Raw genomic sequence first — 19,751 nt, forward strand, 5'->3', positions numbered from 1 at the left:
ATCCCCCCCATAACCCTGCGAGGTAGGCTAGGCTGGGAGGCAGTGGCTGGCCAAGGGTCACCCAGTGAACTTCCTGGCTGAGTGGGGATTCGAACCCAGGTCCTAGACCAACACACAGCTTACAACCACCACACCATGCAGGCTCTTGGCTACGTGTGTATGATGTAGTTATATGATAACTGCATTTTTGTTGGATGAGAGGAAGCTGTTTTAGTGCCGCAAAAAGAACTTGGAAAGAAAAGGGAAAATTTTAGCATGTGTTTTTAGCAACAATTCCCCCCCCCCCAAATATATATATATATATATATATACACACATATACAGGAGGGAGGTTTTAAAATTACTGAACTGAAGCACTCTCTCCCTTCCCCCCCAGTAGCAACAATTTTATTTTATTTTAGCATTAACAAAAATTACCTCTCCCAGTTCTTCTTTATTATATTTATTACATTTTGTTTTAAAAAATTAATTTATTCAATACGATGGATCCAAACTGGGGAGCGGCCTGTTGTGCAGAGTCTGAAGAAAAGCAGAATCTCATAGACTTCTTTTACGCATAATCTCCACACACCCAGTTGTCAAATTTTGTTTCCTGGTGATAACTTGTTAAGTTGTACTTTTCAGCCTTACGGACATTGCAAACTTTTAATTCCAAGGTTGCAGATAAAACGTTTAGTAAATTTGTGTTTAGTAAATTTGTGTGTGCATGTTTACATCCATACAGATAGATATCTATATCTGTCTAGATCAGTTACAGGTTGCTCTGAAGTTTTCACTGATTATATTCGGTCCGTTTGTGTGTTGGTTGCCATGGTAACTATAGGCTTGGGGCCTGTCTCCTAGGCTGCTGCTATTGGTCATGGATGGTGGTGGGGCTGTTGGGCTGTTGCCACGGGTGATTGGCTGAATAGTTGCTGACAGGTGGCGGGGCTTAGAAACTGTTGCTATGGCTGGCTGTGGTAGTGGTCAGTTACTGTTGGGAGGCGGGGCTTACAGATCATTCAATCCTGTTATATCCTGAGTGTTACCTTGGTTTTTTGTGGGTTTGGGTTTTTTTTGTGTGTGTGTGGGGGGGAATTAGTAGGAAAACAAAAGCACCAAAAGCACCTTTGCACCAAAAGAGATAAGTTCCCTTCCACCCTGTTAGCCTGGAAGCATTTGATGCTAAATGTAATAATTTAATATAAACTCAGCTGCATACACTGAAGACTAATTTTAATCATGAAGTGCCATCTTAGTTTGAAGGGCTTAATTCTCCAGGCCTACCATCCAAATGCTGAGTAATGAGTTAAAAAACGAGAAAAAAAGTTGGGAGGGGGGGGCTTTGCAATGGAGTATGCTGGTAGAGGGCATGGAACGGAGTGTCCCAGAAGCAGAGGTGTAGCTGGCTGGCTGGGAGCCTTAACAGGAGCGCTCTTTCTTAGGAGCTGGGGATGCGCTGCAACATTTTTGTTGCTGCACAACCCCTTTGTTTAATTTTTAAGTCGGAAGAGGGGGCCCGGCACGTCCATAAGGGAGCTGAATCACCCACAGGTCCCTCTCTCCCTGTAAACACGGCCCTGAATAAAAGGCAAACCTTCAGAATGGAACAATTTCCCCAGAAAAAGGGGGAGGTGTTGCCCGGTGAGACTATATGGTATAGTGAAAGAACAAGTAGAAGTGTAGATAGGACTGGCTAAGGAGAAAGTCCCACAGCACCCTCAAGTGGCTGGAGGGTGTTACTACAGCTTCTGCTACCTCCTTACTGGAAAGGTGGGACTCTGACTCCCATCAGCGCCGGCGTCCAGTGATGATGGGAGTCGTAGTCCATCCACATCTGGAGGGCCACAGCTTCCTATAATTCACCAAAATCCTGTGCCAGATTTGTAGAAACCTGGTTCTAAGCCAGAATAGATGTGACTCAATTAGCTCCCCCTTCTAGCTCCGCTAACGAACGCGTACCTCCCGACCTTGGCAAAGTGAGAGAGACGCATCTGTCCGTGAGCAAAGACTACGCGGAAGTCCCGCTGGATATGACTTCTAAATGCTTATTTTTTTAATTCCTGAGGCTCAGTGGGATTCTTTAAAATGCGACTAGGAGAAGACCCCCTTCCTTAATTTTGGAACGCCCTTTAGTTTCTCCTTCCTAAGCCTCCCAAACCAGGCTCAGGCTGGCTGGTGGCAGTTTAACCCAGTGGAGCTCAAGGCGCTCTGTACATGCTCTGGGACACCCCTTTCTTCTTACTCACGTGAGGTGTTCGCGGCAGAGCCTCTGCAACATGTTCTGGGACCAATCTAAGACTCAGAATTAAATTCCTAAATGGACGAGAAATTTTGGGGTGCCTGTTTCTCTCTCTGTCTGTCTCTCTCTTCTCCTTGCATGGTTGCATTTGCATGAATGTGTGTGCCTCTCATGAACCCCTAGCCATGCATGCCACAGGCCGGAACGATAACACCCTCTCTCTCTTCTCTCTCTCTCTCTATCTCTATCTCTATCTCTCTATCTCTTCCAATCTGCTCTCTGGTTTCCTTGTGGCGCTGCCTTCCGTCTCTCTGCAGCCTGCTGCCCCTGATGGCTCTCGACCTGACCCACCATCCAAGCCTCTTCCGCCTGACCCGATCCCAAAGGGTCAACAGGTAACGGAGCGGGAGGAAGGAGGGGGCAGGGGCGGCTTGTCCCTTGACCCCATTGCATGGTCTCCTGCGACGGGAGGAAAAGTCGTCGGTCAATGGCAGGGCCTCAGTGTTTTGTGTGCAGGTGTCCCAGATACAATCCCCGATGGCATCGCCAGATAAGTGTTGCCTGAAACCTGGGAGAGAGGCTGCCAGTCCGTGTGGACAGTGCTGAGCTAGATAGACACAATAGACTAACTTTGGTATTTAAAAAAACAACCGCTTCCTGACTTCCTCTTTAAATCGGAGCTGTATGCAGAACCATGGGGACTAACCACCCTACTAAAAAAGTTAGCCAACAAACTTAAGGTAGCGTGGGGAGGAAAAGCAAAAGAGGATGCCTCCCCCCTCCCCGGTGTGACTCCCCTTTATTACATGCACAGCACAAGACAGTGACCTATCTCCCCCCCCCCCCCCCGCCAAGCATACGAATCAATATGACTAATTTGACCCATCAACACGGCCCCCTTCACCAACAAACGACACTGCAACCAGCTGAACGCAAGAAACCAAGCTCTGGGCCCTCCAGTCTCTCGCAGTGCCAATGAAAATAAATAGATAGGATAGATAGACCTACCTGCGTGACGGTGGCACAAAATCCCTGCCCAAACACTGCAATAGAACGAAAGGTCATTATTCTCCCTATTTCTCTCTCTCCCCCTCTTTCCCCCCATCTGCACAATGTCTGACAACAGTGTCTCATACTGAATGTCAACAAACCGTGAAAAAGTTCCTGTGAATTCTGTGAACCGCCCTAAGACCTTCGGGTACAGTGGTGCCCCGCAAGACGAATGCCTCGCAAGACGGAAAACCCGCTAGACGAAAGGGTTTTCCGTTTTTCGAGGCGCTTCGCAAGACGAATTTCCCTATGGGCTTGCTTCGCAAGACGAAAACGTCTTGTGAGTCTTGCGAGTTTTTTCCCTTCCACCCCCTTTTTCTAAGCCGCTTAGCCGCTAAGGCGCTAATAGCCGCTAATCCGCTAATAGGGATGCTTCGCAAGATGAAAAAACCGCTAGACGAAGAGACTCACGGAACGGATTATTTCCGTCTTGCGAGGCACAACTGTATAGGGCAGTATATAAATTCTAACAACAATAAGAATTAGAAAGTGGAGGTACTATATGTACTTTTCCTTGTTTGTTCTGTAGCACAAGAAAATCTGCACTAAAAAAATAATTTAAACAAGAAAAGAACCATGGGGACAAGAATCCAGCAAAATCCAACCGCAGGTTTCCTCATCCCTAGTCTAAGCTGACTGGCAGGGTCCCTCCAGGTTTTCAGACCGGAGAGCCTTTTCCAGCCCTACCTTGAGAGATGCCGGAGGCTGAAACGGAGTCCTTCTGCATGCTCTGTTTCTGAGTTGCGGCCAAACTTTAAAAACATGTAAGGTTCTGGTCCTCATGGTTCTGAACAAATACAAACATAGGAAGCTGCCTGCTGCTGAGTAAGGCCTAGCGGTGGCTCTCCAGGGTCTTTATCCAGCCCTGCTTGGAGATTCTGGGGATTGGACCTGGGGGCAAGCAGACGCTCTACCTCTCATCTACATCCCTTCCCTTAAACCAGATCTGCCTGCCCTTAGTAAACAGCAAGGCCCTCCCATGCTTCTTCCAGAGCTGCTTCCCCAACATACAACCCCCCCCCCCCAATCTTTTTCTTCTTCTTCTTCTTCACCCGAGCATGTCTTGTCTGTTGCTGTACCTCCTCTTTCTGCCCAGGCCTCGGTCCAGGACAGGCCAGCGCCCCCAACGCGCCCATTGCCTGCTGACCCCATTCCTAAAGATGCTCAGGTAACTGGCAGCATGGTGCCATTCCTGGTGGTGGTGTGTGGTTTTTTTTGAGAGGGAGGAGGGTGGTCTCTTTGGGCAGGGTGGAAGGTGGATGGGAGTTAATGGGAAGGTCTCAGTTCAGGCTGGGGAAACGCCCTTCCCCAGTTCCCCTCCAAAAACAAGGAGCGATCCCTCTTCTCCATACACCGAATATTGATAAATTCCCTCCGAAATCCATTTCCAAGGATGAATCCCAGTTGTCTGGGAAATTCCAGGCATGTGCCAGCCCTAATCCTCCCCGGCCGATGGGGAAGAATTTTTATCCCATAATTTTTACCTTACCTGGCTCTCATCCTGGTTTGGGCCAAGCAGAAAGCTGCTGGAGACGGCCCTGGTGCTTTTTTGTGCTGCTTGCGCTTCTTGGAGCAGAGCAGTGCGATTTCGTACCCAAGGCCGAGAAAAAAGCACACCAAGAACTCAGGCCAATGTAAGTTTCAATAGTGGGAGTGGTCCCTACTCGCAAATCAATAGTCAATAGTAACAAAAACTAATCCATTCAAAAGTATGTATTCTGACAAGGGTTACAGACTCAAATAGAGATTACAAACTCTAACAGAGATTACAATCTCAAACTCATAAAAATATGTATAACACAATAATTCATTACAGAATTAGAGATAAGAGTTTATGAGTAGAGATAAGTTCATGTTAGTCCAGATTCGTTGTGGAGGCCTCAGTTTCAATCATTGAGCAGAAGTCAGAAGTCAGTTATGGATTAGAAACCAGGACAGGGCCCTGTTTCGATGTATTCACCTTCATTAGCTGGAAGTATCAAATATTACATGAAAATACGTTTAAATTCTCAATCCTCAAAAATTATAATTTGTAAAACAGTATTATATAACATTTGGTTCCTTACCTAATTTTTAAAGGGTCGTGTAAGTTTGAAGGTTTTCGGATAAATATATCCTGTTATTTTCTACGTTTCTCAAGGATAGCAGCTGAAAATAATCAATATTAATAATAGTTACATGTGTTGTATCAAATTAAAAACGCTAAGGTTACTATTGACTATTGATTTGCGAGTGGGGACCACTCCCACTATTGAAACTTACATTGGCCTGAGTTCTTGGTGTGCTTTTTTCTTGGTATATTTAATAAGAAGAACTCCAACTTATTCTGGGAAGTGCGGCCGATGGGAAGCTCCCAAGAGAGCCTAGCGTTGCTGTAGGTGGAATGCAGCCTTCTTTAGCATCTCATGTGATACTGGAACCTTGTGGCCATCCAGCGACGCCGAATGTCGAGAGGTTTGGAGCAGACAAAAGGAAAGACTGTGGAACTCACTCCCACAAGAGGCAGAGAGGGCAGCCGACTTGGGTGGCTTTGAAAGAGGATTAGACAGATGGATAGAGAAGAAAGCTGTTCCGCTCACAGAGCTACAATTCCCAGAGTTTCCCCAGGAAGAGGAATTAATTGTTAAACCACCTGCAGAATTGTAGCTCTGTGAGGCGAATGGGGAGGTCCCTTAACCACTCTCGGCACCCAGAACGAACTACAACTCCCAGAATTCTTTGAGAGAAGCCATGGCTGTTTAATAGGCTATCCCCGTGCTTTAAATGTATGGTGCATATTAAAGATATGTAACCACTTGAAAGAAACAATTAGGCCTAGGATTAAAATGGACTTAAATTTATAAATAAGAAAATGTACGATAAGGAAAGCTATGTAAAATGATTAGGACTGTGATATGGTTTTTTGAAATTCTGATACTGGAAACTGCTAAGAAATTCGGATGGAAGAGATTCGAGGAAGTCAAATACTATGTTTATGAAGATGAATGGTACTTATTTTTAATTAATTAAGTGGTAATATGTTGTATGTATCTTTTTTCTTTTTTCTCTTTTTCTCCTATTTTTTGTTTGTTTTTATTATTGTTAATCTTTTTTTTTTTACTATGTTTATCTACTGAAAATAATAAATATTATTTGGGGGGGGGGGGGAATGTATGGTGCGAATGTGGCCTGAGGCAAATTTTAGGCATGGGACACAACAACCAGTCGGTGGTGTTTGAAACCCAGTGTGCCACTTTGAACAGCCATGGCTGTCATTGTCATTCTGTCATGACAGAAAGACCAAGAGGAAAACGACAGAAAGACTAAAAGACAAAGACAACAGAGACTTTGAAAAAGATTGGGAACCCTTCATATTACCGTATATTTGCAGAAACAAAGAAAGGCAATAGACTTGATGGCAGGATTTAAATAAACATTCACTTTATTAGTACCAGAAAATGTTTAGAAGACAGTGAAATAAGGTGATGCAGTTAATTTTATTTTCATGTTTATAGGTTTGATGTTATGTTATTAATAACCTTTTCTGTTGAGAGGTAGCAAAGGGGATGAAAATAGAAACAAACCAGAAACGCAAGTTTGGGGGAAGTCTTGGAGGGGGGGGGAGGGAGGGAGGAATATATAGTAAACGTTAAGAATTTGAGATGTATGTCATGAATGAAAATGAAAAATGAATGAAAAAAGGACAGCCATGGCTTTTCCCAAGGAATTCTGGGAGCTGTTTTCTTGTCAAGGGTGCTGAGAGTTGCTAGCAGGCCCTTTTATTCCCCGCCTAGAATGGGGTAACAATCCCTTTTCCCAGGGAAACGAAGTGAAACTTGTAACGGTGCAGAGCTCGACACTATTCAGCTGCTGAGGCCCACAAGTGAAGTGAGGCCCACAGAGCCCATTTACGTGGTTCCACTCTCTGAGCATAATTTAGCTTGACACCAGCCATGGAAATATACCATATTTTTTGCTCTTTAAGACTCACTTTTTCCCTCCTAAAAAGTAAGGGGAAATGTGTGTGCATCTTATGGAGCAAATGCAGGCTGCGCAGCTATCCCAGAAGCCAGAACAGCAAGAGGGATTGCTGCTTTCACTGCGCAGCGATCCCTCTTGCTGTTCTGACTTCTGAGATTCAGAATATTTTTTTTCTTGTTTTCCTCCTCTAAAAATTAGGTGCATCTTGTGGTCTGGTGCGTCTTATAGAGCAAAAAATACAGTAGATATATTCGTTTAAGGGGCATCTGGTTAGCTACTGTGGGAACAGGATGCTGGGCTGGATGGGCCGTTGGCCGGATCCAGTCTCCTTACGTACTTAAGTTGACGTCAAAGCAAGCGGAAAAATGAGAGAACCCCTGGCCATTTTGTAAGGTTAACTGAAGTGAGCGGCAGCCCACTCGCAAAGATGTCAGGAAAAATTGCTTATGCACACGTGTTATTTTTGCATTGTGTGTGTGGTGTCGCACCCACGCACTTAATGAAGAGTCTAAAAATAAATATTCTGCACCTCTCTGGCCTCCGCCCCCTTGCTAGCGTGAGGTGGTGCGCAAGCGTTTGAGCATGCGTCGCAACCCGCCTCCCCTAATTCAGGCTCCTTCTGTTTTCCTCTCAGCCCCCTGCCAAGCCTCCGCCACCCCAGAAACCGCTCCCTTCGGATCCCCCCCGGGCCGAACTCTGCGCTGTTCCCAACTATGACCCTCGGGTCCAGATGCTGCCATCGAGGTGAGTGGAAGAATGGGAGGCGGCTGGGGTGGGAGAGGCCGAGAGGGAGGTGGCTGCTTCTTTTCCAGCTGCGGGGAATTGGAGGAGAGGGGTGGTGGGCAAGACAAGCTGCTTAAACCAGGGCTTCCCAAACTTGGGTCTCCAGCTGGTTTTGGACTACAGTTCCCATCATCCCTGACCACCGGTCCTGCTAGCTAGGGATGATGGGGGTTGTAGTCCAACAATAGCTGGAGACCCAAGTTTGGGAAGCCCTGCCTTTCAACGGTGCTGCGGGTGGTTTTAGATGTTCTCAATACCGTATTTACTCAAATGTAATGTGCACTTTTTTGGCCAAATTACGTTGCGAAAATTGGGGTGAGCATTAGATTTGATGGCGCATTAAAGGTAAAGGTAAAGGGACCCCTGACCATTAGGTCCAGTCGTGACCGACTCTGGGGTTGCAGCGTTCATCTCGCTTTACAGGCCGAGAGAGCCGGCGTTTGTCCTCAGACAGCTTCCGGGTCATGTGGCCAGCATGACTAAGCTGCTTCTGGCGAACCAGAGCAGCGCACGGAAACGCCATTTACTTTCCCGCTGGAGCGGTACCTATTTATCTACTTGCACTTTGTGCTTTCGAACTGCTAGGTTGGCAGGAGCTGGGACCAAACAACGGGAGCTCACCCCATCACGGGGATTTGTTCTAGGCTCTATGGTTTAACCCACAGCGCCACCCGCGTTCCTGATGGCACATTAGATTTGCGTAAATGCGGCAATAATGGTTCATTTCATAGTCGCCTCGTACCCAATGTTGCTTGGGAATTCTATTATTATTATTATTATTATTATTATTATTATTATTATTATTTATTAGGATTCATATACCACCCTTCATTGAAAGATCTCAGGGCAGTTCACAAAATAAAAATACAAGATAAAAGCACAAATAAATAGTTAGAAACACACACAAAAATAATCCCCCCCCCAAAAAAAATGCAGTGCAATTTTGAATGGTGCAGCGATTCAAAATGTGGGTCAATTGTATGTGCTGGCCAGTGGTCAGGGATGTTGTAATTTAACGTTATTGGATTCCGGCTCCCATCAGCCCCCAGTCATCACGGGCAATGGTCAGGGATGATGGGAGTTGTAGTCCGGCAACATCTGGAAGGCTTCCTAGCCTTGCTCTAGTGAAGTTAATTAAAAAAAGAACTTGTTATGACACGTATGCCTCAGCGCAAACCTTTCCTTCTTTCTCTGCTTCCCACGCAGGCCAGCTCCTCCTCCTCCTCCCATGGTGTCCGGCCCGTCATTACACATCCACAATATCTAACCCGGGCCAGGCCAGGCCCACGGACTCTTCCTACGGCGCCCCTCTCTGGCCGAAACGGGCGATGAGGACGACAACCCCAGCCCCTTCCTGGCACTCGCTTTGCTGGCTGCTTCGGATTTACAGGAGGGCGGCTTTGCACCCTTGCAAAGGCAGGGCTGTGTTTCGTTTTGTTTCCCCCCCTTTGCCCAGAAGTCGCACTCCTAGCTTGGCTGGAAACCTCCGCCATTTTGGCACCATTTTGGCTCAAAAGTCCCTGCTTTTGGTTTCGGAACCTGGACACAAGGAACTCTGGGGGGAAAGGGAAGAAGTCTTTGCACTGGTGAAAAAGGAGGGCGAAGGTGTGTGTATGTGTGAGAGAGAGAGAACTCTGTGTCTGTGTGTGTGTGTGTGGGATGTCATTCCCTAAGGGAATCCTCTCCTCATGAATCTTGCCTGGAAATCGCCCGTTTCTTTTCTTCGTAATAAAAACGGACTGGTTCCACTCATTTCCTTCAGCGCCTCTTTATCCAGGCTGGGACTGACCACCAGGGAAGGCCTGACTCAGGCTCCATCTGAAGGTGCCACCATCTTTTAGCAAATGTACCCACAGGGCAGGGGAGTTGCCACCCTGTCCCGTTCCGTCGGAGCAGCTGTGGTGTTGGGTACTTGGGCCACAAATCACCAGTTTGTGTTAGGATGCCGAACAGCCGGGGTCTCTCTCGCACTGTGCCATGTAAGCAAAGAAAAAAAGTGGTGGTGTTTTTTTTAAAGGGGGTGTTTGGGAAGTGGTAGGAGATCTGGTGCCCCAGCAGAAAAGAGCCTGAGTCCCACAGTCCCATCTCCTAAAAAACGCCTCGGCATCCCTGGTTGCTGTTGTCTTACAGTGGTACCTCTCTGGATGTGAACGGGATCCGTTCTGGAGCCCCGTTCGCATCCAGAAGCAAATTCAACCTGTGATTCGCTGCTTCCGCACACGCGTGTGACGTCATTTTGATTCGTCTGTGCATGCGCGAGCGGCAAAACTCGGAAGGAACGCGCTCCGTTCCTTCCGGGTCGCCACGGAGCGTAACCTGAAAACGCTCAACCTGAAGCATATTCAACCCGAGGTATGACTGTACTTAAGAACATAAGAAGAGCCATATTGGATCAGACCGACGCCCACCTAGTCCAGCATCCTGTTCTCACAGTGGCCAACCGATGCTTCAGTGGGAAACTGGCAAGCAGGACCCAAGCACGATTGTAGAGGCAAAGCGTAGCCATCCATAGCCTTGTCCTCCACCATTAATTGGTCTAATCCTCTTCTAAAACCATCCAAGCTGGTGGCCATCGCTGCCTCTTGTGGCAAGGAGTTCCACAGTTAAACTGGTTGCTGCATAAAGAAGTTGTTTGTTTTGTCTGTCTTGAATCTTCCAGTGGAACTGAATGTTGGAAGCCCAGAAGTTCTAGTGTTAGGAGAGAGGGAGGAAAGCATTTTTTTAATCCACTTTCTCCATGAAATGCATAATTGTATAAACTTCTATCATGTCACTTGTTACGTGCCACGAAAAATTCCCAAATGCCATAAACTTTTTGCGTTGCCTTTGGCGCAGCATTGGCGACCCGCCTGCTTTATATGGAGCTGTAGTGAGAAATTTTATTTTGCATTCAGAATTCATTTTGCGTTCAGTTTTCTTTGGGGGAATGTGTTCAACTAATTATTCTTGTGCATCAAGCGGCTGATTAATCGTAAGCCTGTTTTTTAGTGAACCATTTTCTTCTTGCAGTGAGGCTGTTCTCTGAGAGGCAGGTTGGGGTTCCCCCCCCCCCTTTCTGACAAAAAATTGGTCATTCACCAAGACACTCCTTTTGTCCTGGGAAGCTGAAAGAGACTTCTTGCCATCTGCTGATGCACATGAGGAATCATTTGGACACGTTCCCCAAATAATATTGTTTCAAAAACCTTTCCCAAGGACTAATTGGTACATATTTGCAAAAGGCTTAAGAGCAGAAACGGATCTGTAGCCGATTGTTCTGTAGTTTTCGTCGCCCATTGTCCTTTCGTATTATGTTTGTTTCTTTGGAGTGCATTAGTATATTTTCGTATTTGTGGGTCTTGCCTCATGGTTGCGTTTGTCTTGGCACAAGGCATCATGCTTTTCTGGAACCCAAGAGCCTTGTTCAAATAGGAATTGCGGGTCTCACTTTGCGGGCCAGAGCTTTGGGTGGTCTAGCTTGGACATAACACATAGCTATCTGTGAATTTCTGGTATGAAGTGCCAAATTATATTTATTTATTCATTTTGTAAAATTTTACACCACTTAATGGGGGCGGGGGAAGTGGAACCTTCAGAGCAGTTTATGAAAAGAAAGCGATGAAATTGTCAATAAGAAACAATAGAAAGCAACTGTTCTGAATGTACAAAAAAATAATTAAAATCAGCAATAAGCTAAAAACCGGGTTAAAACATATGCCAAGTGTTGGCTTGTCTGAACAAAAAATATTTCAGCAAGCGCCAAAAAGAGTACAGTCGTACCTTGGAAGCTGAACGCCTTGGGAGTTGTTTTGGAAGCTGAACGCCTTGGGAATGTTTTGGCTCCCGAATACTGCAAACCCGGAAGTGAGTGCTCTGGTTTGCGAACGTTCTTTGGAACCTGAATGTCTGACGGGCTTTCTGCAGCCAATCGGAAGTTGCGCCTTGATTTCCAAATGTTTTGGAAGTCGAATGGACTTCTGGAACGGCTTCCGTTCAGCTTCCGACGTACCGCTGTACAGGGAAGATGCCTGCGTGATATCAATCAGCGGGGAGTTCCAAAGTTAACTGGTGCCACACTGAAAGATCAATTGCTTACAAATGCAAAATTGGGTTTTATGCGGGACCTGTAGCTGCGCCAGTTCTGCAGATAGAAGCGGCATAGTTTGTGTTATGGAGTAAACTGGTCCCAGGTTGGTAAGGGCTTTTTATACTGATAGGAATATGTTGAATTCGGCCCAGCAGCAAATCAGCAGCCGGTGCAGATCTCTTAAGCACAGGAGTTATACGCTGACAGCGGCCCCTGTCAGCAATTGTGCTGCAGCATTCTGCGCTAGCTGCTGCTTCTGGATCCAGCGCAAGGGAAGCCCCACATAGGGTGCATTGCAGCAATCCGGTCTTGAATTAACCAGCGTGCATGAGCTGGTACGACCAAGCTTTTATTTGCCCATCCTATAGCTCTGTGGTGTTGTCAAGAAAGCAACCTGTTTTGTGGACTCAGGACCCAGGCTCAGGTGGATGGAGCCGGGGGGGGGAAGTTGATGAAGTCCGGGTGGAATTTCTCCCCAGGGTCTCCTTCCCGCATGTCTCCAGGTGATGCCTGTGTTATTGATGCGTTTCTGGTAAAGGTGAGGCCTTTGGGGAGAGGAGGTGAAAGAGCTCTGCTCCGAATCAGGTGTATGTGATCATATTTAGGCATGCTGTGGTCCCATGGCAAGGTGAGGCTGCTCATGTTTAGATAAAGTGTTCCCAGATTTGAGTTGATTGTGAGATACGCAGTGTTGGAGTTTGATAAGACTCAATTGTCTTGATAGGAAAGGGAGACTCTTTAGGTCTTGTTCTTGTTTATTATTCTTCATTCATTTAACAAGATTTAGACATTTATTTTACGATTCTGTGATTCTAAGATTTACATATTGCCCGATCAATGAAATCCTCTTGAGCGGTTTATGTAAAGCAAAAGTTAAAAGATTCAGCTACAAACCAAACAACAAAAGCCAGTTGATGTAAAATTTACCAAAATACCAGCCATCTATCTATAGAGCATAGGAACCGTTTGGCTGCTGGATCAGGCCACGGGTCCATTTAGTCCAGTGTCTGTTTTTGCCGTAAACAGCCAGAAAACAAGAGTTGGAGAAAATGAAACTGACAGATTAATCCATCCATAGATATTTTGGACCCTTGACTCCTATCATCCCTGACCATTGTGCATGCTGGCAGGGGTTGATAAGGAGTCTGAGTCCTGCAGATGCCTGAAGGAGGCACAAAGTTGGATCGAGAAGCCCACCATCTTTCCCCCCAATCTCAGAATGGCCACCTCTGTTTTACCTTGGATAATTCTCTGTCCCTAATTCTGTGTCCTCCACTTTTTGGCAAGCAAGTTGTGGTTGCTTTGCTATACCACTAGGTGGCAGCCCAGCCTAGGAGTCCATCACCCCCCAGCTAAAGTTCTAAATATCCATACAGTTGCCTGGTTTGTTCCTAGAGATTTCGAGAGTGGGCAGTGCAAGTAGTAGCAGAGGCTTCTGTTGCAAGGACCTCTGTTGGGGCGTAATGTGTACGTAAGCTTTGATGGTAACACTGAGTTCTTTGCTTGGGGAGAGAAAAGGGGTAAAAACCAACACGGTGCAGCCATATCATCCTCCACAAAATTGCCTAATCTTTTTTTTAATTAAAAAAAGAAACACATCTGTATTAACAGACTTTCCATAAATAATCAAAGTACAACAAGTGTCTTCGAATCGTAGAATACAGACCAATTACAGTCGTTCTGAGACATTTTTGTTGTAGGCATTGAGGGGTTGAGGGGGGGAGAGGGAGGAGAAAATAGAGAAAAGAAGAAGAAGAGGGGGGTGAGGAAGACAGTAAACCTTCCTTCTTTACTTAGTGTATGAGTGCATCACGTAGATAGGTGCCCTATATCCTCTTTAAAAGCCATCTAAGCCGGTGGCCGTCACTGTGGCAGTGAGTTCCACAGTTAAATAGGCCCTGTTTTTATAAACTTCTGCCATGCCACCTCTTCCCTGCTTTTTCTCTAAACTCAAGGGCTCCCAAGGGTTGCCACCCTACCTCGCAGGGGAGTCGCGTCCGTGAGCTAGCTCCCACCCCCCTCTATCCTCCAACCAAGCCAGCAAAAGGCATAACCCCAGGCGAGCATGGTCACTTAAGGAGAGGGAGCAAGGCAGAGCCACAGAGGGGTGTGGCTTGAGGGGAAAGGGGCGTGGCCTGGGGAGAGTTCCGAGGGCCGGACAGAGAGCCCTGGAGGGCCTGAGACTCCTTCACCCTTGTCTTAGGCTGCTGCTGTTGGAGGTGGCGTCTTCCTGGCTGCCATCGCCGCTGAGTTTCACCTCCCAGGACACACATCCTGTGGCGAAACTTGGAGGTTGAGTCACGGGACGTGCAAGAGTTTCGGAAAGGGACTTGGCAAGGGGGGGTCGCTCTGCCACGCAACCCCTGCGTGAGCTTCGGCTGAAATTGAAATCGCTGGGGATCGTGGCCTGTCACCCGCACTGCAATTGCGTGCTGACCTTGCACTTTGGCACAAGTTCTGTGTGTGTGTGTTACGTGTGTGTGTGTGTCCCACGGTTCAAGCACCTTCTCTCTCCCCCCCCCCCCGTGAGAACAAAGGTTCTCTTGTCCTGCCCGGCCACGCGGATCCATGTTTATGGGGCTTCCCAACCCTGTAATTTCACCAGGTACGTGACTCTCAACAGGAGCCCCCGGCTGCCAGTCCACATCATGTGCTGGCTAGCTTGGGAAGGAGGCACAGCTGGCACTGGAAAGGCACTGCTGAAGCCTCTGGATTTGGGATGGAGTGGGTATATTGGGGGGATGGAGGGAGGGAAAGGTTGCCCATCAAAAAGGCTTGTGTGTGTGTGCGTTGGTAATGGAGCACGCCGCGTTTCGCACCCGGCTCCTTAGCCTCCTTACGTGATCTCCACCTGGGAAAACTATCAAAAGCGTTGTTTTTTTAATGACAGGGCATCCTCCAGCACCTGGAATTTCTATGGGCCGCCGGGCTGTGTTCCAGGTCCTGCGGGACGTGCCGATCATAATCGATCCCAACTTTGAACTGCCAAAAGAAATATGGAAGAGGCTGGCAGAGCACGAGCCTCTTCATCGCAGGGTTGTGGGTTTGAGGCCCATGCTGGGCAAAAAGATTCCTGCCTTATAGGGGCTTCAGCTCATAGGAAAATAATACAATCCTGCTGGACTAGATCCTGTTCTCACACTGGCCAGCCAGATGACCCAAGAGGAAACACCCTTTTCTTTCTGCAAAAGGCGACATTGTGAAGTTGCAACTGTGCAACACACAAACTCCTGTCCTCCATCCAAAAAATCAAGCACTGTCTTCACACTTGAAAGACACCTTCTACCTTGGCTTAAAGCACTTGAAGAAGTCCAGGTAAAGGTTGTGGCATGGGTGCGCGGAAGTCTGAGAGTCTGGATAGCTTACAAGGCTGGAGTCCTTCCCCACCCCCACTCTGGCAACCCAATACACTTGTCTTGGGAAAATCCTACAAGAAGGTTATGGAGATTCTAAGTCAGGGGTAGGCAACCTAAGGCCGGGGGCCAGATCCGGCCCAATAACCTTCTAAATCTGGCCCATGGACTGTCCAGGAATCAGCATGTTTTTACATGAATAGAATGTGTCCTTTTATTTAAAATGCATTTCTGAGTCATTTGTGGGGCCTGCCTGGTGTTTTTACATGAGTAGAATGTGTGCTTTTATTTAAAATGCATCTGGGTTATTTGTGGGGCATAGGAATTCGTTCATATTTTTCCCCCAAACTATAGTCCGGCCCCCCACATGGTCTGAGGAACCCCCTATTCTAAGCCCACGCCTGCTGTTTTCTCCATTCAACGACTGCGAAGAGGCAGGAAATCTGCTCTGAGTGCAGAAGGTCCCAGCTTCAATCTCTAGCAGCTCCAGGTCTGGCTGGGACCGTCTCCTGCCTGCAACCCTCGAGAGCCGCTGCCAGCCAGTGTAGCCATAACAAAACGTCTTGCATATATATGGAGATAGACTTCGTGTCACCCTGGAGGTTCAGTTTGCTCCTAATGGACAGATTTAGGGAGGTAGTCTTCTCCTGCTCCAGATGAAATAAAGAACGTACATGGAGGATTATAACCGAACACTATAATTTATGTCCTGGTGCACAGCTGTGAACCTTCATTTGCTGCTGGGCTCTGACCAGCACGGCCAGTGATCAGGGTCTGCGGCTGATGCGAGCTGGAGTCCAAAGGAATCTGGGGAGGTGGGCAATAGGTCCTCCATCTTTGCCATAACTCCTAATGAGAGTATATGTCTTTCTTGCTTTCTGAATACAGATAACTCACCTCTTATGCAGGGGTTCTGTTACGGGGGTCCACACCTAAGTGCAAAAACTCATAAAGGTAGGAATCCCTTAGAACAGCTGATCCCCTCAAGGAAACCCCACATGGGTAGGTGGGAATAACCCATGGAGAGTGGTGAATGGTGAATTCCCCCCCTTTTTAATTTATTTTTGCTCCCCATTTCCTTATTTATTTCCCACCACCCATGCAAACCTGCGATCGCGTGGGCAAAATCAGTGAGTTACCTATATATAAGACAGGGGAGGGGGGCACGAGTTATGCGTTGCAGGGAGAGGTTCAGAAAAAGGGGAGCAAAATGATCAACAATAATAATAATACAATTTTATTTATATCCCGCCCTCCCCAGCCGAAGCCAGGCTCAGAGTGGCTAACAACAGTAAAAGTAACACAGTTTACATAAAATCACAATCTGTTAATTGAAATACATTCTAAAATCAATTCATTCAAGGAGCAACTCCTTCCCTGTTAGAAAAAGTTGCAGCATTCGAGACTTTTTAATTGAGAGAAAAGGCAAATAAGTCACAACACGATCAACATTTATAAAATGATGCCTGGTGATCGCAAGCATAGACATTTGCCGTTGAGCTCAGGACCAGTTTGTGAACTTCCTATGAGAATGGGATGCTGGATTAGATGGGCCTTGGGCCTCATCCAGTAGACTCTTCTTCCTTTTTTATGGGAGGAAGGAGACCCCAACCTGGCTGCCCCAGTAACAGAATTTGGGGTTACTGAATCCTATAATGGAGTTGAGGAAGAAGGGAAAAGAACACACACACACACACACACACACACACACACACGACTCTGTTATTGCTGAGAGTTTGGGCCTGTGGAAGAGAAAAGAAACTTTAATCACACTAAACACTTCAATATGTTGTGCTCAGGATCAGTCTCAAAACCACTCCAAATTTTCTGCTTGGCCTGGAGGATTAATTACGCATGTGAGCTGGTGATGATAAAATGATGATTTGATGAGGACAATTGGGTTGGTGGGGGGGGCGTGGAAAGGTGTCCCTGCGGCCTGGTTTATGGAAGTTTATGCACATGGTTTATGTGTCTGAAGGTCCTGGGCTGCCCAGACAAGACCCCCATCTCAGTGTCACTGAGGTGGCACCGAGGAAAGCAGAGCAAGACATTTGGCACCAGCTTGGCTGCGAGAATTGCAGGAAGGAGGCGTACAAGGTGCCATCCAACTGACTTAGGGACTCCAGATTTGTGTAGGGTTTACTCCTGAGCCTTTTCTTCTCCTGAGATATCCTACAAGGGAGCAGGTATGGATTCCCTCGCCCCCCCCCCCCCGGGGTTTACTCCCAAAGCCTTACTCATGAATCCGTATAGCCGCAAAGGCAGCAAAGGTTTAGAACCAGAATTTTCCTTCTCCTCCTACATGGGGTCCCTTCCCAGGTCGACGAGCCCCATCTGCCCAGGTGAGATAGATGCATTATGATTTAAATAAGGGATGGAGGAATAAGAAGGACCCCAATTGGATCAGGCCAATAGCCCATCCCGTTCAGTGTCCTCTTCTCACAGCCCTTCGTCTTCGGAGTGGTCCTGGCTTCTGAGGTTGCCAGAGGGTTTTGGAGCACACCACAGATCCTCATCCTCCAGGTCTGTATAGTTAAGGCTATGGTTTTCCCAGTAGTGATGTATGGAAGTGAGAGCTGGACCATAAAGAAGGCTGATCGCCGAAGAATCGATGCTTTTGAATTTTAGTGCTGGAGGAGACTCTTGAGAGTCCCATGGACTGCAAGAAGATCAAACCTCTCCATTCTGAAGGAAATCAGCCCTGAGTGCTCACTGGAAGGACAGATCCTGAAGCTGAGGCTCCAATACTTTGGCCACCTCATGAGAAGAGAAGACTCCCTGGAAAAGACCCTGATGTTGGGAAAGATGGAGGGCACAAGGAGAAGGGGAGGACAGAGGACGAGATGGATGGACAGTGTTCTCGAAGCTGCGAACATGAGTTTGACCAAACTGCGGGAGGCAGTGGAAGGCAGGAGTGCCTGGCGTGCTCTGGTCCAGGGGGTCACGAAGAGTCGGACATGACTAAACGAATAAACAACAACAACAAGTGTAGCAACAAATGCATAAATAATCCCCGTTTTCGGAGTGGTCCTGGCTTCTGAGGTTGCCAGAGGGAGCACACAACAGATCCTCATCCTGCGCCGCCTTCTGGGCATAGGAGCCAAACTCCTAGGGAAAGAGACCCCTTCGCCCCCCCTAAAATATTTGAGGGGTCCGGGGGCCCCCAAGTTGATGGGCATTGCCATAGAAATGGTGCTCGTGTGCCACGTCTTTGTGATCGATTACCTGGCCCGCCATTTAGTTTTTCCAAGTTGGCACCCCTGCATATTTGTGTGAGGGGGGTGATGTCCCGAAATCGCGTTCTCCCCCCCCCGCAACCATCCACCCCCCCCCAAAAAAAGGAGTGCCACGCTCTCTGAATATCTGCCCGTCGAGCACAAAAGCACCGGAGCAGGGGCGAGCCGGCAACGTTGGCAACCCCTCCCACCCATTCATCCATCCATCCAGACTTCCGCCGGGTGAATGAAGCGAGAGAGAGATAGAGAGAGAAAAGGGGCTTTTTCTCGAAGCGGCGCGGGCCTCGAGGGGTTAACTCCGAACTTCCCTCCTCCCCCCCCCCCCCGCCTGCCTTTCTTCTTTTCATTCTTCCTTTGCTCCGAGTTGCTACTATCCGCGCCGAGCCCCGGCCTCTGATTGGTGGGAAGTTAGAACTGGCCGCGATTGGGGGCGTGGCCGCGGCGGCGGCAGCAGCAGCAGCACTTTCTCCCCCGCTCGCTTCCCCTCCCCTCGCTCGGCTTCCCTCCTCCGGCCGATCGAGCGCGCTCAGTCCGTCCAGTTGCCCCGACGGGGGGCTCGGCAGGGGCGGCGGAGCGATGCGCCCGGCGGGGGCGCTGCCCTGGGGGCTGCTGCTGGTGCTTTGGGGGGCCCTGCTGGGCCGGCAGGTGCGGGGCCTCCGCCACAGCGTCTACTGGAACGCCAGCAACCACAGGTAACGCAGCCGCACCGAAAGTGTTTGAAAAAGAAAAAAAGAAAAAGATGGGGAGGGAGGGATCCAGTGGATCTGGGTCGGGGATCTGGGTCGATCCCCGTTTAGGCCTCACCTGCACCCCGATCCCTCCCAGAAACGCACCCGCCTGCCCCACCTCCAGGCCCCTGCGACCCTCGGGGGCCTTTGCCGCCGTGCGCCCCCTCCTCCCAAAAATCCTCAAGTTTTCCGGATCTTCGCTTGCGGTTTGTTGGACGGGACTCTTTTTTTTTCTGTTGTTCGACTGGAGAGAAAGGTGCCGATTCCCTACTTCGTTCCTTCTTGCCTCTTACACCCCCCTCCCCAAAATAAATGGGGTTCAGGTCCTGCAAGGCTTCGCCGGCCCTTCTTAAA

General features: G+C 48.1%; 2 protein-coding genes across 6 annotated transcripts in view; both read left to right on the forward strand.

The window, feature by feature from the left end:
* Positions 1-9,764, forward strand: part of ADAM15 (ADAM metallopeptidase domain 15) — a 45,604-nt gene extending 35,840 nt beyond the window's left edge. For 2 of the 5 annotated variants that reach the window (XM_079957976.1, XM_079957977.1), the window contains 4 exons: positions 2,539-2,616; positions 4,368-4,439; positions 7,866-7,975; positions 9,221-9,764. In XM_079957976.1, coding sequence (XP_079814102.1) covers positions 2,539-2,616; positions 4,368-4,439; positions 7,866-7,975; positions 9,221-9,281 — 321 coding nt within the window. In that variant the 3' untranslated portion in view covers positions 9,282-9,764. The remainder of the gene's footprint in view (positions 1-2,538; positions 2,617-4,367; positions 4,440-7,865; positions 7,976-9,220) is intronic. The other 3 variants (XM_079957979.1, XM_079957980.1, XM_079957978.1) reach the window with 2 other exon arrangements.
* Positions 9,765-19,201: 9,437 nt separating this feature from the next.
* EFNA4 (ephrin A4) overlaps positions 19,202-19,751 on the forward strand; it is a 32,096-nt gene continuing 31,546 nt past the window's right edge. The window contains exon 1 of the mRNA XM_079958484.1: positions 19,202-19,361. Within this exon, the coding sequence (XP_079814610.1) occupies positions 19,246-19,361 (116 nt within the window). The 5' untranslated portion in view covers positions 19,202-19,245. The remainder of the gene's footprint in view (positions 19,362-19,751) is intronic.

Source organism: Podarcis cretensis, assembly GCF_951804945.1.
Source record: "Podarcis cretensis genome assembly, chromosome: 16".
In the NCBI taxonomy this organism is placed as follows: Eukaryota; Metazoa; Chordata; class Lepidosauria; order Squamata; family Lacertidae; genus Podarcis; species Podarcis cretensis.